The sequence below is a fragment of the Pan paniscus genome, chromosome 9 (genome assembly GCF_029289425.2).
Source record: "Pan paniscus chromosome 9, NHGRI_mPanPan1-v2.0_pri, whole genome shotgun sequence".
Lineage (NCBI taxonomy): Eukaryota > Metazoa > Chordata > Mammalia > Primates > Hominidae > Pan > Pan paniscus.
This window is the reverse complement of record NC_073258.2, coordinates 134,907,919-134,923,542: the sequence shown is the minus strand read 5'-3', so window position 1 is coordinate 134,923,542 and position 15,624 is coordinate 134,907,919. Positions and strand designations below refer to the sequence as shown.

The 15,624-nt window shown below is 40.3% G+C and overlaps 1 protein-coding gene across 3 annotated transcripts in view; it reads left to right on the top strand.

Moving 5' to 3' along the window:
- NCAPD3 (non-SMC condensin II complex subunit D3) overlaps positions 1-15,624 on the top strand; it is a 71,432-nt gene that overhangs the window by 26,641 nt on the left and 29,167 nt on the right. For all 3 annotated transcript variants that reach the window (XM_034934089.3, XM_008973261.4, XM_055095124.2), the window contains 6 exons: positions 3,809-3,882; positions 4,398-4,532; positions 5,634-5,854; positions 13,014-13,205; positions 13,540-13,637; positions 13,804-13,919. In XM_034934089.3, the coding sequence (XP_034789980.3) occupies positions 3,809-3,882; positions 4,398-4,532; positions 5,634-5,854; positions 13,014-13,205; positions 13,540-13,637; positions 13,804-13,919 (836 nt within the window). The remainder of the gene's footprint in view (positions 1-3,808; positions 3,883-4,397; positions 4,533-5,633; positions 5,855-13,013; positions 13,206-13,539; positions 13,638-13,803; positions 13,920-15,624) is intronic.

Genomic DNA, 15,624 nt, shown 5'->3' with positions numbered 1-15,624 from the left:
AAATGTGAGTGACCATGGCCCGTGACACAGCCCTCAGGAGGTCCTGAGAACATGTACCCAAGGTGGTTGGGTGCAGCTTGGTTTTATACACTTTAGGGAGGCATCAGACATCAATCAGATACGTTTAATAGATACATTGGTTTGGTCCCAAAAGGCAGGACAAGGTGGGGAGGGTTCCAGCTTCTAGGTAGATTTTAAATTTTTCTTGTTGAAAATTGGTTGAGTTTGTCTAAAGAACTGGGTTCAATAGGAAGGAATGTCTGGGTTAAGATAAAGGGTGGTGGAGACTAAAGTTCATTACTGCAGAGGAAGCCTTCAGATAGTAGGCTTCAGAGAGAATAGATTGTAAACGTTTCTTATCAGACTTAAAGACTGTGTTGATGTTAATGCTGGAGGGTATAATGAGGCATGTCTGACATCCACGTCCCGTCATGGTCTGAACCAGTCTTCAGGTTAAATTTTAGAGTGCCCTGGCTGAGGAGGAAGTCCATTCAGATGGTTGGAGAGCCTTAGAATTTTATTTTTGGTTTACAGTCTGTGGAATGATGTTGAAAAGAAGTCAAAGAGTAGACTTCTTTGTCTTTTTTCTTTACTTAGGGGGAAAGCTTTTGGTCTTCACCGCTGAGTATGACGTTAGCTGTGAGGTTTTTAGGATGACTTTCATCAATATGAGGAAGTTTTCTTCCATGTCAAGCTTGCTGAGTTTTTATCATGGAAAGGTGTTGGAATTTGCAAATGCTTTCTCTGCATCTATTTTGAGATGATTGTGTGGTTTTCTTTGTTCTGTCACCATGCTGTAATTTACATTGATTGATTTTTCACAGGTTGACATTTCATTCCTGGGATAAATCCCAAGCATGGTTGTATCTTGCTGGATTTGGTTTGCTGGTATTTTGTTGAGAATTTTGGTGTCATATTCATAAGGAATATTGGTCTGTTGTATTAAGCCATTCTTGCATTGCTATAAAGAAATACGTGGCCAGGCGTGGTGGCTCATGCTTGTAATCCCAGCACTTTGGGAGGCCAAGGCAGATGGATTACTTGAGGTCAGGAGTTCGAGACCAGTCTGGCCAACATGGTGAAACCCCATCTCCACCAAAAATACAAAAATTAGCTGGGCATGGTGGCAGGTGCCTGTAATCTCAGCTACTTAGGAGGCTGAGGCAGGAGAATCACTTGAACCTGGGAGGTAGAGGTTGCAGTGAGCCAATATCATGCGACTGCACTCCATCCTGGGCAGCAGAGTGAGACTCTGTCTCAAAAAAATAAAAAATAAAAAAGATGTGAGACTGGGTAATTTATCAGAAAAGAGATTTAATTGGTTCATGGTTCTGCAGGCTGTACAGAAAATATAGCACTGGCATCTGTTTCTGGGGAGGCTTTAGGAAGCTTAGAATCATAGCAGAAGGCCAAAAGGGAACAGGCGTTTCACATGGTGGGAGCAGAAGAAAGAGTCAGGGGGAAGGTGCCACACACTTTTAAATGACCAGATCTCACAAGAACTCACTCAGTATTGCTGTCCTGAAGACAGCACCAAGCTGCGAGGGATCTGCCACAGTGATCCAAACACCCCTACCAGGCCCCGCCTCCAGCACTGGGTGTTACAGTTCAACATGAGGTTTGGGTGGGGACAAATACTCAAACTATATCCGTTGTTTTCTTGAGATGTTTTGGTTTTGCTATCAGGGTAGTACTCGCCTAAGATGAGCTGGAAAGTGTATTCTTTTCTGTTTTTTGAAAGAGTTCATGAAGGATTGTTGTTCATTTTTGCTTTAACATTTGTTAGAATTCTCCAGTAAGTGTCTGGTCCTTAGGGAGGGGTGTGTGTGTATGTGTGTGTGTAAAGTATTTTTGATTACTAATTTAGTTTCTTTTTCTTTCTTTTCTTCTTTTTTTTTTTTTGAGATGGAGTTTCGCTGTTGTTGTCCAGGCTGGAGTGCAATGGCACAGTCTTGGCTCACTGCAACCTCCGCCTCCCAGCTCAAGCAAATCTCGTGCCTCAGCCTCCTGAGTATCTGGGACTACAAGCACCCGCCCCCACACCCGGCAAATTTTTTTGTATTTTTTGTCGAGTTAGGGTTTCACCATGTTGGTCAGGCTGGTCTTGAACTCCTGACCTCAGGTGATCCACCCACCTCGGCCTCCCAAAGAGCTGGCATTACAGGCGTGAGCCACCGCGCCTGGCCACTAATTTAGTTTCTTTACTCGTTACAGGTATATTCAGATTTTCTATTTCTGTTTGAGTCCGTTTCTGTAGTTTGTGTCTTTCTAAAACTTGTCGTTCTAAAAATGTGTTTCTTTTATGTAGGCTACTTAATTTGTTGGCATAAAATTGTTCATAGTATTCCTTTGTAATCCTTTTTATTTATGTAAGGCTAATAATAGTAATGTCCCTCCTTTCTTGATCTTAGCAATTTCAATTTTCTTTCTTATTTTCTTCGCCAGTCTAGCTAAAGGTGTATTAGTTTTGTTGATCTTATCAAGGAACCTACTTTTAGTTTCATTGATTTTTCTCTATTGTTTTCCATCTTTTATTTTTTAAGCTGCCTTCTTATATATAAGCAGTTCCCAAAGTGTGTTTTGGGAACCCTCAGGGGTCCTTGAAGTAAAAATGAATGCAGTGTTCATTTGCCTTCCACACTCTGATTTCCTCACGAATGTATATTGGAGTTTTCCAGTGGTCCCATGACTTATCAAATTGCAACAGATTGCAGGTAGAAACAGAGATGAGAATCCTGTTTAATATAAGCCAGATGAGAGATAAGCTGGCTTATATTAAGCCAGACATTTTAAAGTTTGCAAAACTCTAAAACAATGCCATTCTTTTTTTTAAAATCGGGTCTTGGTGTGTTGCCCAGGCTGGACTCGAACTCCTGGGTTCAGGTGATCCTCTGATCTCAGTCTCCCCAGTAGCTGGGATTGTAGGCACATTCCACCACATCCAGCCTTTTCACTATTTTTAGTTTATTTGTTTTGGAAAATATAGTTATTTTTTATGAAAAAGTACTAACAGTAACATATCTTGCTCTTTTAAAATGAATTAATAAATATTTTTACAATTCTCAGTTTAAATTTCTGATCCTAAGTATTAAAAGATATAATCTCTTTAGGGTCCTCAGTAATTTTTAAGAATATAAAGAAGCCTCAAGGCTGGGCGTGGTAGCTCACTCCTATAATTTCACTGCTTTGGGAGGCTGAGTTGGGAGGATCACTTGAGGCTAGGAGTTCAAGGCCAGCCTGAGCAACACAGCAAGGTCCTGTCTCTACAGAAAAATAAAAAAAAATTAGCATGGTGGCTCATGCCTGTATTCCTAGCTACTTGGGAGGCTGAGGAGAGAGGATTACTTGAGCCCAGGAATTTGAGATTGCGGTGAGCTATGATTGTACCACTGTACACCACCCTGGGTGACAGAATGAGACCCCTGTCTCTTATAAAAAAATGTCTTCAAGTCAAACATTTTAAAGCTGCTGTTATATATTACCTCATCAAATCTTTAAAATAATCCTATGGGTTAGATACTCCTATTTGTAGCTAAACAAAATGGAAGAGATAAATAATTCATTCACAATTTTAGAGGTAGGGGCTGAGATTTAAAACCGAATTTTTAATATTCCAAAGTTTATATGCATTACAGTGAATACCTAATTATTCACATTTTCTTCTTTTTCCACACTCTCATTTCTTAGGATTTAAAACAAGCTAATGAGTCTTTAAGATGAGTGTATTTTCTGGGTATTGTGTGGTGAAATGTTAGCTGCTGTGTGACTTTTCTCCAGCTGTGATGACCCTTTGGTATTCCCTCTACAGAAAGATGCGTCATGGCAATGCTGAGAAGGAGGATCAGGGATGAGAAGACCAACGTTAGGAAGTCTGCACTGCAGGTGGGAGTTTTCTCTGCACATTTTTTTTTTTTAAGCACTAAAAACTTGGAAATGCAAAGGAATATTTTTTAAACTCTTAGGCCATATTCATTACTTAATTTGCTTTTCGCCGAACTGTTAGTTGACCCTGATCCTGTTGTATATGAATCATAGACGAACTGGAAGATTTTTTATTTTTAAGCTTTCCTACAGGGTTTCTGATTTTTTTAAGAACCACAAATTTATACCCTGAATTTGTTTAGAATAGGGATTCTTAACCTAGGGACCATGGGTGGATTTTAATAGGTTCATAAAATAGTTTGTAAATATTTGTTTATATAAAATTTGTTTTTCTCTGAGAGAGGCCTTAGCAGATTGGATTCTGAAAAATGGGATGTTGTGAGGAGGAAGGTTGGATCCATGACCCCAAAATGTTAAGAACCACAAACTTAAAGGAAGTGTTCCTTTGTTAACAGTTTATCTTTCTGAGTTGATGCTACGCAGTTACCAGTTCATGTTGCGTCTATGCCTTCTAGGTATTAGTGAGTATTTTGAAACACTGTGATGTCTCAGGCATGAAGGAAGACCTGTGGATTCTGCAGGACCAGTGTCGGGACCCTGCAGTGTCTGTCCGGAAGCAGGCCCTCCAGTCTCTTACTGAACTCCTTATGGTGAGAGGCAGGACATTATATATGTAATGCATGGTATTTTACATTAAAAGTAATTCCACACAATAATTACCTGCTGCTAAATGTTAAGTTGACCTTTAAAAACTCTACTAAGTCCACTGTAGAACTGTACAATGTAAGGGAGGAGGTATTTTTGAATTTTGTGTGATAGACTGTGCTTCCTATTAAGCATAATTAGGAACTAATGCTAGAGAATGCCAATTGTTAGCCCTTTCTTCACTTTAGTATTATTATTATTATTTTTGAGACAGAGTCCTGCTCTGTTTCTCGGGCTTAGAGTGCAGTGGCACAATCTCAGCTCACTGCAACTTCTGCCTCTCAGGTTCAAGCAACTCTCCTGCCTCAGCCTCCTGTGTAGCTGGGACTACAGGCAGGTGCTGCCATGCCTGGCTAATTTTTGTATTTTTAGTAGAGACAGGGTTTCACTATGTTGGCCAGGCTGGTCTTGAACTCCTGACCTCAGGTGACCCGCCTGCCTTGGCCTCCCAAAGTGCTGGGATTACAGGCATGAATGACTGCACCCGGCCCTTTTCTTCACTTTAAATCTCACACAGAAAAATAAAATTTAAAATTGATTTGGTTAAGCTAGAGGCCTAGATTAAATTTAGTCAATTAGGGCATAGATAGATGATACTGCCGGCAGACTCACAAGTACTATATTTAATTTACTTTTGTTTACTAGTTAGCATTTTAGTCAAAGAATTTTAAAAGTATGTTTATTTCTTTATTTCATAATAGAAGGCATTAAGCAATGCATATTTTGACTTTTTCTGTCAGCATCTGTTCTAATTGCTCTTTGGGATATTTATTATTTGCTCTTGATTTTTAATGACCAAAAAAGTACTGATTTACTAGTAGCTACTAGTAAAATAGTGACTTTAATGTATGAGTTTAAAATTTTGGTTTGCAGTGATTTACATTAAGCTGGCTTTGCTTTTGTATATTTTTTGAATTTTTTTCTTTTTTCACTCTATGGTCTATTTGCAGTTGAACATGTGATTATTTTTAACATCTCAAAATGCTGATCACAACTTCCCTGAGTTGTATTTAGACCTTCTCATGTCATAATCTTTCACTCCTAAGGCTCAGCCTAGATGCGTGCAGATCCAGAAAGCCTGGCTGCGGGGGGTGGCCCCGGTGGTGATGGACTGCGAGAGCACTGTGCAGGAGAAGGCCCTGGAGTTCCTGGACCAGCTGCTGCTGCAGAACATCCAGCATCACAGTCGTTTTCACTCTGGGGACGACAGCCAGGTCCTCGCCTGGGCGCTTCTTACTCTCCTCACCACCGAAAGCCAGGAACTGAGGTAGGTTAACTGTATGACCTGTGTTCCCTATAGAAGAAGGCCGTAGGACTTTGTATTAATAAATTTCTCCTACTGGTCCTCGAAAAATCAGCTTTCCAGATTACTTAGTGTATGTGAAGATTAAGTATTGGTCTCTCTTTCCCTGACTGACTTCCAATCTCTTAGATATTTTTATCGCCTGTATGTTTGTGACACCTGTTTGGTCACTTCCTTTGCATCTGTCTGACGCTTTCCAGTTTCAGATTTTGGTGTCTTCATATGTAGTAGACAACACTGATGGAGATACATATTAATATCACCTTTCCCCAATACTGGTTATCACGAAGGATGACTTCCTAGCTCCTGCAAGTTAAACTGTTTTTAACACCTTATTGGATTAATTGACTTAACTAACGCTGCAGGCTTTTTCCCCTTTGATAACATTTATTGAACATACACTGTACAGTGAATATTGTATTTAGGAGTTAGGATCTGTGATGGAGGAATCATCATGCGGTAGAAAGAAAATAGATTTAGTATCAAAAAATACCATTCTGCAGCCTTGGCAAAAATCACTTTCTCTGAGCCTTAGTTTCCTGATTTGTAAGAGCAGCCGTTGTACTCTAGGATCTCTTCATGGTTTTCTCAGTACAGGTTGAGCATCTGTAATCCAAAAATCTAAAATCCAAACATGCTCTGGAAGCTGAAACTTTCTGAATGTCAGCATGATGCCACAAGTGGAAAATCTCACACCTGACCGCATGAGATGGGTCACAGTGAGAATGCAGGCTCACAGCATACAGTCTGTTCAGCATCCCCAAGCGAAAAATAAAATCACCTTCCGGCTGTGCATAGAAGGTGTATATGAGACTTTGCTTCCATCCCCAAGATATCTCATTAAGTATATGCAGATATTCCAGAATCCAAAACACTTCTGGTCCCAAGCATTTCAGATGAGTGATACTCAACCTCTACCCACCCTATGCTTTCCTGAGATTTCTAGAACGGAGAGATTTAGCTAATAATAGAGTCTACTGCTTTTTCACTTTTCTTAGAGATACCTCCTTATGCATGCTCTATGTATTAATTCATGTTAATGTAATGAAAGGTAGTAGTCATTCTTTGCAAAAAAGCAGGAGAGGCCTTCTACAGCTCCTGAGAAGCTGTTGGGAGGTTTTAAAATTTATTTTTCTTTATAAAAACTTTTGTATTGAAGTATAGCATGTCTAGAAAAGTACACAAACCATAAGGTCAGTAAATATCACAAAGAGAGTATGCCTGTGTAACCACCATGCAATCTCTGTTTATCATTGTAGGTGATAGCCACCTCTGCCCAAGTTGGCTAATACTTGAAAAAAAGTGGCCCAGAACTCACGTGCTGCACATTTTCCGAAATTACTCTTGACTTCTGATTTCATGGCAACTCTTCTTATTTTCCAGTGTTGCTTAAAATTTTGTCTTATTTTTGGTATTCATTTATTTCAGAGGTCTTTAAGGAGACATTAAAACAAACAAACAAACATGGGCTCATTATTAAACCTGGAATCAGGTTGTGGATGAAACTGCTTAAGGAGATTATAAAATGAGTAAGAAAAAATGCAGGTTTAGAAGAGGAACCTTGCAGAAAGTGTGCATTGAAGGCTTCAGCAGAGGAAGACAGCCATGTCAAAAGAATTCAGAAGTATGGAGAGGTAGAGGAACAACTAGGAGAAAATTATTCAAATGGAAACAGGGAGTGAGGATTTCAAGCGAAGCAAGTAGTCAACAATTCTAAATGTCTCAAAAACATTTCAAACAAAACTTGTTCACATCAAGTTAGAATCTTGCACCCAACCAGATTATTCAACATACAGGGTAAAATAAAGCCATATTGAGACGAGCAGAAAACCAAGGGCGTTTATCGCCACTACCTCTCCACTAAAGGGCCATCTATGAGGGATGTACTTCAGGCCAGGCTATATTCCCAGCACTCTGGGAGGCTGAGGCGGGAGAACTGCTTAAGACCAGGAGTTTGAGATCATCCCTGGCAATGTGGTGAGACCTTGTCTCTACAAAAAAAGCCATTTGTGGTGGCACACGCCTGTAGTCCCAGCTACTTGGGAGGCTGTGGTGGGATGATCGCTTCAGCCCAGGAGGTGGAGGCTGCAGTGAGCCGTAATTGCACCACTGCACTCCAGCCTGGGCGACAGAGCAAGACGTCATCTCAAAAAAATAAAAAGGATGTACTTCAGAAGGATGGAAGCTGAATTCAGAAGGGAGGAATGAGAAGGAAAAGTTGCTAAGAAATCGATAAACACAGATAAATCTAAATTAAGCATAGCCATTAAAAATCAGTAACAACAATGATATGAGGATGATTAACTGGGATGACTGAAAGCAAGGTGAAGCTAAAATATAAAAAAGTATGTAGGATGAGCTGGAGGGTGCATTTACTTGCATTTCTAGCATTGGATAGGAGGAGACTAGAGATGCTGATTGGCATTAAACTCGAGTTAACACTGCAGACAACCAGGGATAGTCGTATGTAACTTCTGAGCCAGTAGAACAGAAGTAACACTGAAGAAAGTTCAGTGCAAGAAAACGCAGAACAGAAGTGAGGTTAAAAAATGAGAAGGAAATAAAAAGCATGGTATACCGAAATCATAAAATAAAAGGGTGAATTAATCCAATAGGTCAGTAATCTCTATAAATGTAAATGACTTCCATTTAACAGTTAGTGGACAAAATCTTTGGGTATAAAAACCAAAATCCAACTACATACTGTTTATAAGAGCCACACCTAAAATAAAATTACCAGAAATGCTGAAAGTAAGAAAAAGGTTACTAGAAAAATAATGCAAAAAGAAGGCCGTATCAAATAGAATAGAATTTAAAATAGAGTCAAATAGAATTTAATGGAAGATGTCATCAGTTGTAAAGAAAGTTACTTATAATGATAAAGGAATTATACCTGGAAGAGTTATGTGTTCCTAAAGGATATGTATAAAACCCCATGCCCAATAAGCACACATTTCTAAGCTTATGTGAACCATTTATAAAAATTGATTATGTACAACTTCATAGAGTCAGTCTTAAATATCAACAATTCTGTATTAATAGGATAATGTTCTCTGAGCATTATACAATAAGTAGTAGAGGAAAACCTCAAAAAAGAGCATTTGAAGAATTAAAAAAAGATACTTCTAAATAACTCGAAGGTCAAAGACCAGTGAATTGGAAGATTTTTGGAACTGAATACGTGCCAAAACTTGTAGAATGCATTTAATGGAGTACTTAGAAGGAAATGTGTAACGTTAAATGTGTATTAGAAAAGGAAAAGGACTGAAAACTGATGAGCTAAAGGTTCAATTTAAGAAGTTACAAAAAGTCTTTGAATAAACTTGAGGAAAAGAAATGCTAAAATTTAGAAATTTAAAAACTGGGAAAGAAAAACAGTCTTCAAAAAGCCTAATGGAAAAGATAAACTTCTGCCGAGATATGACAAGAAAAAAGGTACAAATAAATAATATTAATGATGAAATGGGTGATACAACTACAAATGTCTTGTTCAGTATACATTCAGAAACAGAGTATTCAGAATGTATTAGTATTTTTTAAAGGGCACAGTTCTATATAGGCATTTTTTAGTCTAAAATTTTAATTGATACAGCTCTTTGTATTAATTTGCCAGGGCCACCATAACAAAACACCACAGAGTAGGTGGCTTGAACAACAGAAATTTATTTTCTCACAGTTCTGGAAGGTAGAAATTTGAGATCACGGTGCCAGGAGAGTGGGTTTCTCCTGAGGCTTCTTTCCTTGGCTGTGACCTCACGCACATCCCTGGTGTCTCATTCTGTGTCCGCATTTCTTCTTATAAGGATACCCTTTGTGTCCGGAATTTATTCCTTCTGGTGGGTTCTTGGTCTCGCTGACTTCAAGAATAAAGCTGCAGACCTTCGCGATGCGTGTTACAGCTCTTAAAGATGGTGTGTCCAGAGTTTGTTCCTTCAGATGTTCGGATGTGCCTGGAGTTTCTTCCTTCTGGTGGGTTTGTGGTCTCGCTGACTTCAGGAGTGAGGCCGCAGACCTTCGTAGTGAGTGTTACAGCTCTTAAAGGTGGCACGTCCGGAGTTGTTTGTTCCTCCTGGTAGGTTTGTGATCTCACTGACTTCAGGAATGAAGCCGCAGACCCTTGCGGTGAGTGTTACAGTTCATAAAGGCAGTGCGGACCCAAAGAGTGAGCAGCAGTAAGATTTACTGTGAAGAGCGAAAGAACAAAGCTTCCACAGCGTGCAAGGGGACCCGAGCGGGTTGCTGCTGCTGGCTCGGGTGGCCAGCTTTTATTCCCTTATTTGGCCCCGCCCATGTCCTGCTAATTGGTCCATTTTACAGAGTGCTGATTGGTGCATTTACAATCCTGTAGCTAGACACAGCATGCTGATTGGTACGTTTTTACAGAGTGCTGATTGGTACATTTACAATCTTTTAGCTAGACACGGAGTGCTGATTGGTGTGTTTTTACAGAGTGCTAATTGGTGCATTTATAATCCTTTAGCTGGGCACAGAGCACTGATTGGTGCGTTTTTACAGAGTGCTGATTGGTGTGCTTACAATCCTCTAGCTAGACAGAAAAGTTCTCCATGTCCCCACTTGACCCAGGAAGTCCAACTGGCTTCACCTCTCACCTTGAGCTTGGGTTAGGGCCCACCCTAACAGCCACATTTTAACTTCATCACCTCTGTAAAGGCCCTATAGGAGGGAATGGTAGAGGTGATGAAAGCTGAGCCTGAGGTTTGGAGGAATTGGAAGAGGAAATATTTTATTCAACTGAACAAACATATTTTGAGGACTTCATTTTCCAGGACTGGTTCTAAGTGCTGGAGATTCACGGAATAGTTCAGTGCACTTCCTCTCCTCCAGTTGCTCTTGGTCTAGTGAAATAGACAAAAGCAAGTCACAATTTTAGTGGAAAAGGAGCTACAGGAGAACAGAGGAAGGGCACCTGGCATTTTGGTGATTATTTCTTCCTCTTTGTCCTCTTCCTGTCCTCTTTCTTTCTTCTTCTGGCTTAGGGTGGCTTCCCAGAAGTAGTGGCGTGGGCAGAATATTTGGGAATGTGTAGGAATTCAGCAGCCAGAGTAGTAAGGGTTACCAGGAAGGAAATAGTCATGCAAAAGCTCAGAGGCCAGAAGGCTCTACGAAATCTCAGGAAAATGCCTGAATCAATTGCTGTTGACTGAGGTGTGGAGAGCAGAGGTCGGGCAGGTTGAGGACAGAGGGAGTGCTGGAGATGGAAGCCCAGCTTCAACTTGAATGCTTTGTCACACCTCAGTTGGGAGCTCTTGGTAATGCATGAGGTCACCCAGAGTTAGGTTGGAGATAAGAGGACTAAGAATAGAGCTTTTCAAATCAGCAATTAGTTATTAGAAGACAGGAATTAGTTAAAGGAGATGAAAAGAGATCCAACTGGTGGACCAGAGTCTCAGCGCAAGAGTAGTCAGTAACCTCTGGTGGAGGCCATGGAGACGGGCCTGAAGCATGGCTGTTGGTTTTGGTACTAAGATAGAAGTTAGTGTGTTGGGTCACAGTCTGCCCAGGTGGGGAATGGCTGTGGCCCTCAGCTGGGCTGGGAGGCTGGCTGGGAGTGGAGGGCTGGGAGTTGTCAAAGAAGAGCCAAGTTTGAGATTTCTGCAAGTTCAGAGGACTTTTTCCCAATTCTGTTGGCTACATATAATAAACATTACTTAATATTTTATATAGTTATTTTTAAATAAATTTAAAAATACTTGTTCATTGCTTATATCTTGTGGTATTTGGACATAAATCAGACATAAATCATGTTGTAAGCTAACTGTAGTAAGACTTGACATCTGTGGTTGGATTTTTAATCAATAGCTGATATATTAGCAAAACTTCATTTATATGCATATGCTTATTATGGTATATAGATGTGTTTATTTTGTTATAGTTACCTTATTCTGTATGTTTTGAGAATTTCCCTTCTAAAAACAGTTTAATGAGGAATTCCTGATGTTCGCGTGTGGGTATGTATGTGTATGTGTTTTCCCAGAAGTCTAAGAAAAATTAATCAAGGGAAGAAGTGTATTTTTCTCTTCATTTAAATATATAATATGGCATTGTCTCATGAATCATATGATCCCATTCAGTGACTTGGGAAGAAGTAAAATAAGAGATAGTTCTAAAACAACAGTGACAGCCAGGCACAGTGGCTCACAACTATAATCTCAGTACTTTGGAAGGCCAAGACAGGAGGATGGCTTGAGCCCAGAAGTTCAAGACCAGTCTAGACAACATAGTGAGACCCTGTCTCAAGAAAGACAGAGAGAGAGAGAGAAATTAGCCAGGTATGGTGACCATGCCTGTAGTCTCAGCTACTCTGGAGGCTGAGGGAAGAGGATTGATTGAACCCAGGAGGTGGAGGCTACACAGAGAGCTGTGATCATACTACTGTGATCCAGCCTGGGTGACAGAGTGAGACCCTGTCTCAAAAACTAGTAATATAACACAAACACTTTAGTACATCAGAAGCATTGTTTTTTATTTTGAAAAGGTTTGAAATACCTATTTCTGAGTGGTATTAAGTTATTGCATATTTTAGCTCATTTAATATCATCATATTTAATTGTTAGGTTGTCATTTACAATCCTGCCATGTAGTCCCAGCTACTCGGGAGGCTGAGGCAGGAGAATGGCGTGAACCCGGGAGGTGGAGCTTGCAGTGAGCCGAGATCACGCCACTGCACTCCAGCCTGGGCGACAGAGCGAGACTCCATCTCAAGAAAAAAAAAAAAAAAAAAAGGACAATGTTACTAATTTTTGTCACTATAACTGTGTAAGCTCTGGATGTATCTGTAACTGACCCCATGCAGTTATGTAGAAATTTTGGAGGGGAGGAGGATAAGAAGAGTCTCAAATGAATTGTGAAATTTTATTCTTTACTTTAAGGAATATTTTATGAGGGGAAAAATGAATATAACTGATAGTAGAATAATAAAAATTTAAAAGATACCTAGTTTGGTATCAGACACGCCACTAGTTAGGAACGTCTGCATATAAGTTTCATGTGCCATGTGAGTCCTGGAGCAGCAGAAGTTGATACCCTTTCAGTGAGGCTCCCATCTGAATCATTTTGTATATTTACAGTTGCAATTCTGCTTTTCTATCTTTTTTTTTTCCAGCCGATATTTAAATAAGACTTTTCATATCTGGTCCAAGAAAGGAAAATTCTCACCCACTTTTATAAACAATGTAATATCTCACACTGGCACGGAACATTCGGCACCTGCCTGGATGCTGCTCTCCAAGATTGCTGGCTCCTCACCCAAGCTGGACTACAGCAGAATAATACAATCTTGGGAGAAAATCAGCAGGTTTGTATCTTCTAATTTAACCAGTAATGACACTGAAGAGTCTTAGAAACAAAGCCCAAGGCTTAAGGAAGTGAGCTTTTTCATAGCTATTCATATACAGAGACCTTCTGTTTAAAACCTGGTATAAAAACAAGCATGAAAAAAATAAGAATCATGTTTCACCCATTTCCCCTTTGTCCAAGTACATTAAGTGCCTTGATGTTCCCACAGCTTGACTCCTAAGCCATGCTACCTACCCTGCTTCCTCCAGTGTTATTAATCCAGAAGAAAGGCCTTTGTTGGCAGCAGTGTTTAACTTGCTTCTCCCTTCATATTTCTCCTGCCCTTTCTCTAGTCAGCAGAATCCCAATTCAAACACCTTAGGACATATTCTGTGTGTGATTGGGCATATTGCAAAGCATCTTCCTAAGAGCACCCGGGACAAAGTGACTGGTGAGTGTCTGCTGGAGAATCTTATGTGAAAATGCATTGCTGTTCATTTCAGGCGTGTGTGTGTGTGTGTGTGTGTATGTATATGTGTGTGTGTGTGTGTGTGTATATATATATACCTGAATATATTTAAGCAGTTGAACTTCAGGGGTTTTGACTTCCTTCATAGATGCTGTCAAGTGTAAGCTGAATGGATTTCAGTGGTCTCTAGAGGTGATCAGTTCAGCTGTTGACGCCTTGCAGAGGCTTTGTAGAGCATCTGCAGAGACACCAGCAGAGGAGCAGGTATGGCCAGACTTTCCCTGACATGTTTCTGACTTCTTTGAGCTTAGGATGTTACTGTATGTGTTTTGAAGTGTGAGGAGCATTCTCTATAAATAAGAGGACGTGTAAGGATGTCCCCCGCAGCTATTGCCGCAACAAGGCAAGGTTTACATAACTAGCAATTGACATTCCCCAAGAAGATTTAGCTGCCGAAGAGACACGGCACCCTTAGATGGTCACCACCTTGATCGCAGGTGCGAGTGTCTTTAGGTAAGCATTCCTGTTGATTGTCATTTCCTGGTGAGAATTCTGCAAGGTTCTCTTTCTCCTTGACTTCCACTCTCATTCCAAGAACACTTATAGACAATTTTCCACTTAAGCAGGAAGTTCCCTCCAGAACAGGTTTCTGACCTTCTGATAAGTCATAATCTTGGACATGCCTGTCCTGTTACTATGAGGTTACACTACTCAAATATCTCTTGTTGGTATCATGTCCCCACAGTTGCCTATAGCCCACAGCTAGTGGTTTTTATGTAAACAGAAATCCACATCGGTGATTTATGGGAGGCAGAGAGGTACTTTGACTCCTTAAAAGGTATGCATACCAGTAACTGAAGAAATAATTTTATTACCATATATTTATTCTGTTTTTATCATGAGATATACTCTTAGTACCAATCATAATGAAAAAATGTAGAGCTGGGGTTATTAATAATGGCTATAGAAAACAAAAATTAAATAATTGCTGGGATATATTTAAGTTTTCCAGAATAAAAGAAAATGATGGCTTCAGCTGATCTCCCCAACTACCTTCCTGTGTTTCCTTTTCTTGACCAAGTTCATTAGAGAAAGCCCTTCCTTAAGATGTTACATTTTCTACTTCTAACAGATCAACTAAAACAATGATTGTAACTTTTTTGCTTGGGACTTAAGACTGTTGACCTATTTCTTATGAAATGGTGCCTGGTGTTTTTCTGGTATCTATCTTTAAGCTGTTTTATTGATGAAAGGGATACTTGCATTATTTGATTTTTCTAACCCTTTATCTCAAGACCCAAGAAATTATATGACAAACTTTTATTTTTATTTTTGAGATGGAGTCTCACTCTGTCACCCAGGCTAGAGTACAGTGGCGCAATCTCAGCTCACTGTAACCTCCGCCTCCCAGGTTCAAGCAATTCTCGTGCCTCAGCCTCCCGAGTAGCTGGGATTACAGGCACATGCTATCAGGCCCAGCTAATTTTTGTATTTTTAGTAGAGACAGGGTTTCACCATGTTGGCCAGGCTGGTCTCAAACTCCTGATCTCAAGTGATCGCCTGCTTCAGCCTCCCAAAGTGCTGGGATTACAGGCGTGGTAAGACTGAGGAAAGAGTGATCAGGGAGGAATTAACGTTACAGACTATGAAACCGCAAGCCTTCCAGGCTCAGTGGTACACAACTTACTACCGGCAGAGCTGGGACTAGAACTAAGGCCTCTGACTTTTTCCTAATTTTCTTTTCACCAGCACTGGTTGGAAAAAGAATCATGTGTACAGCGCGCAGTCAGGGCCTAGGAAGTCATCTGCCGCTTGCTGCTGGCCCAGGGCCATTAGGACGGTGGTTACATTGTCATGAGAGCCTATGAGGAAGGCAAGAACTGTCTTCAGGTTAGACACTGAGAGCTGGAAGCGGGTGGGGCTTACTACTGCATTAGCAAAGACCGCCACGGTTTTAATCTGCCGACAC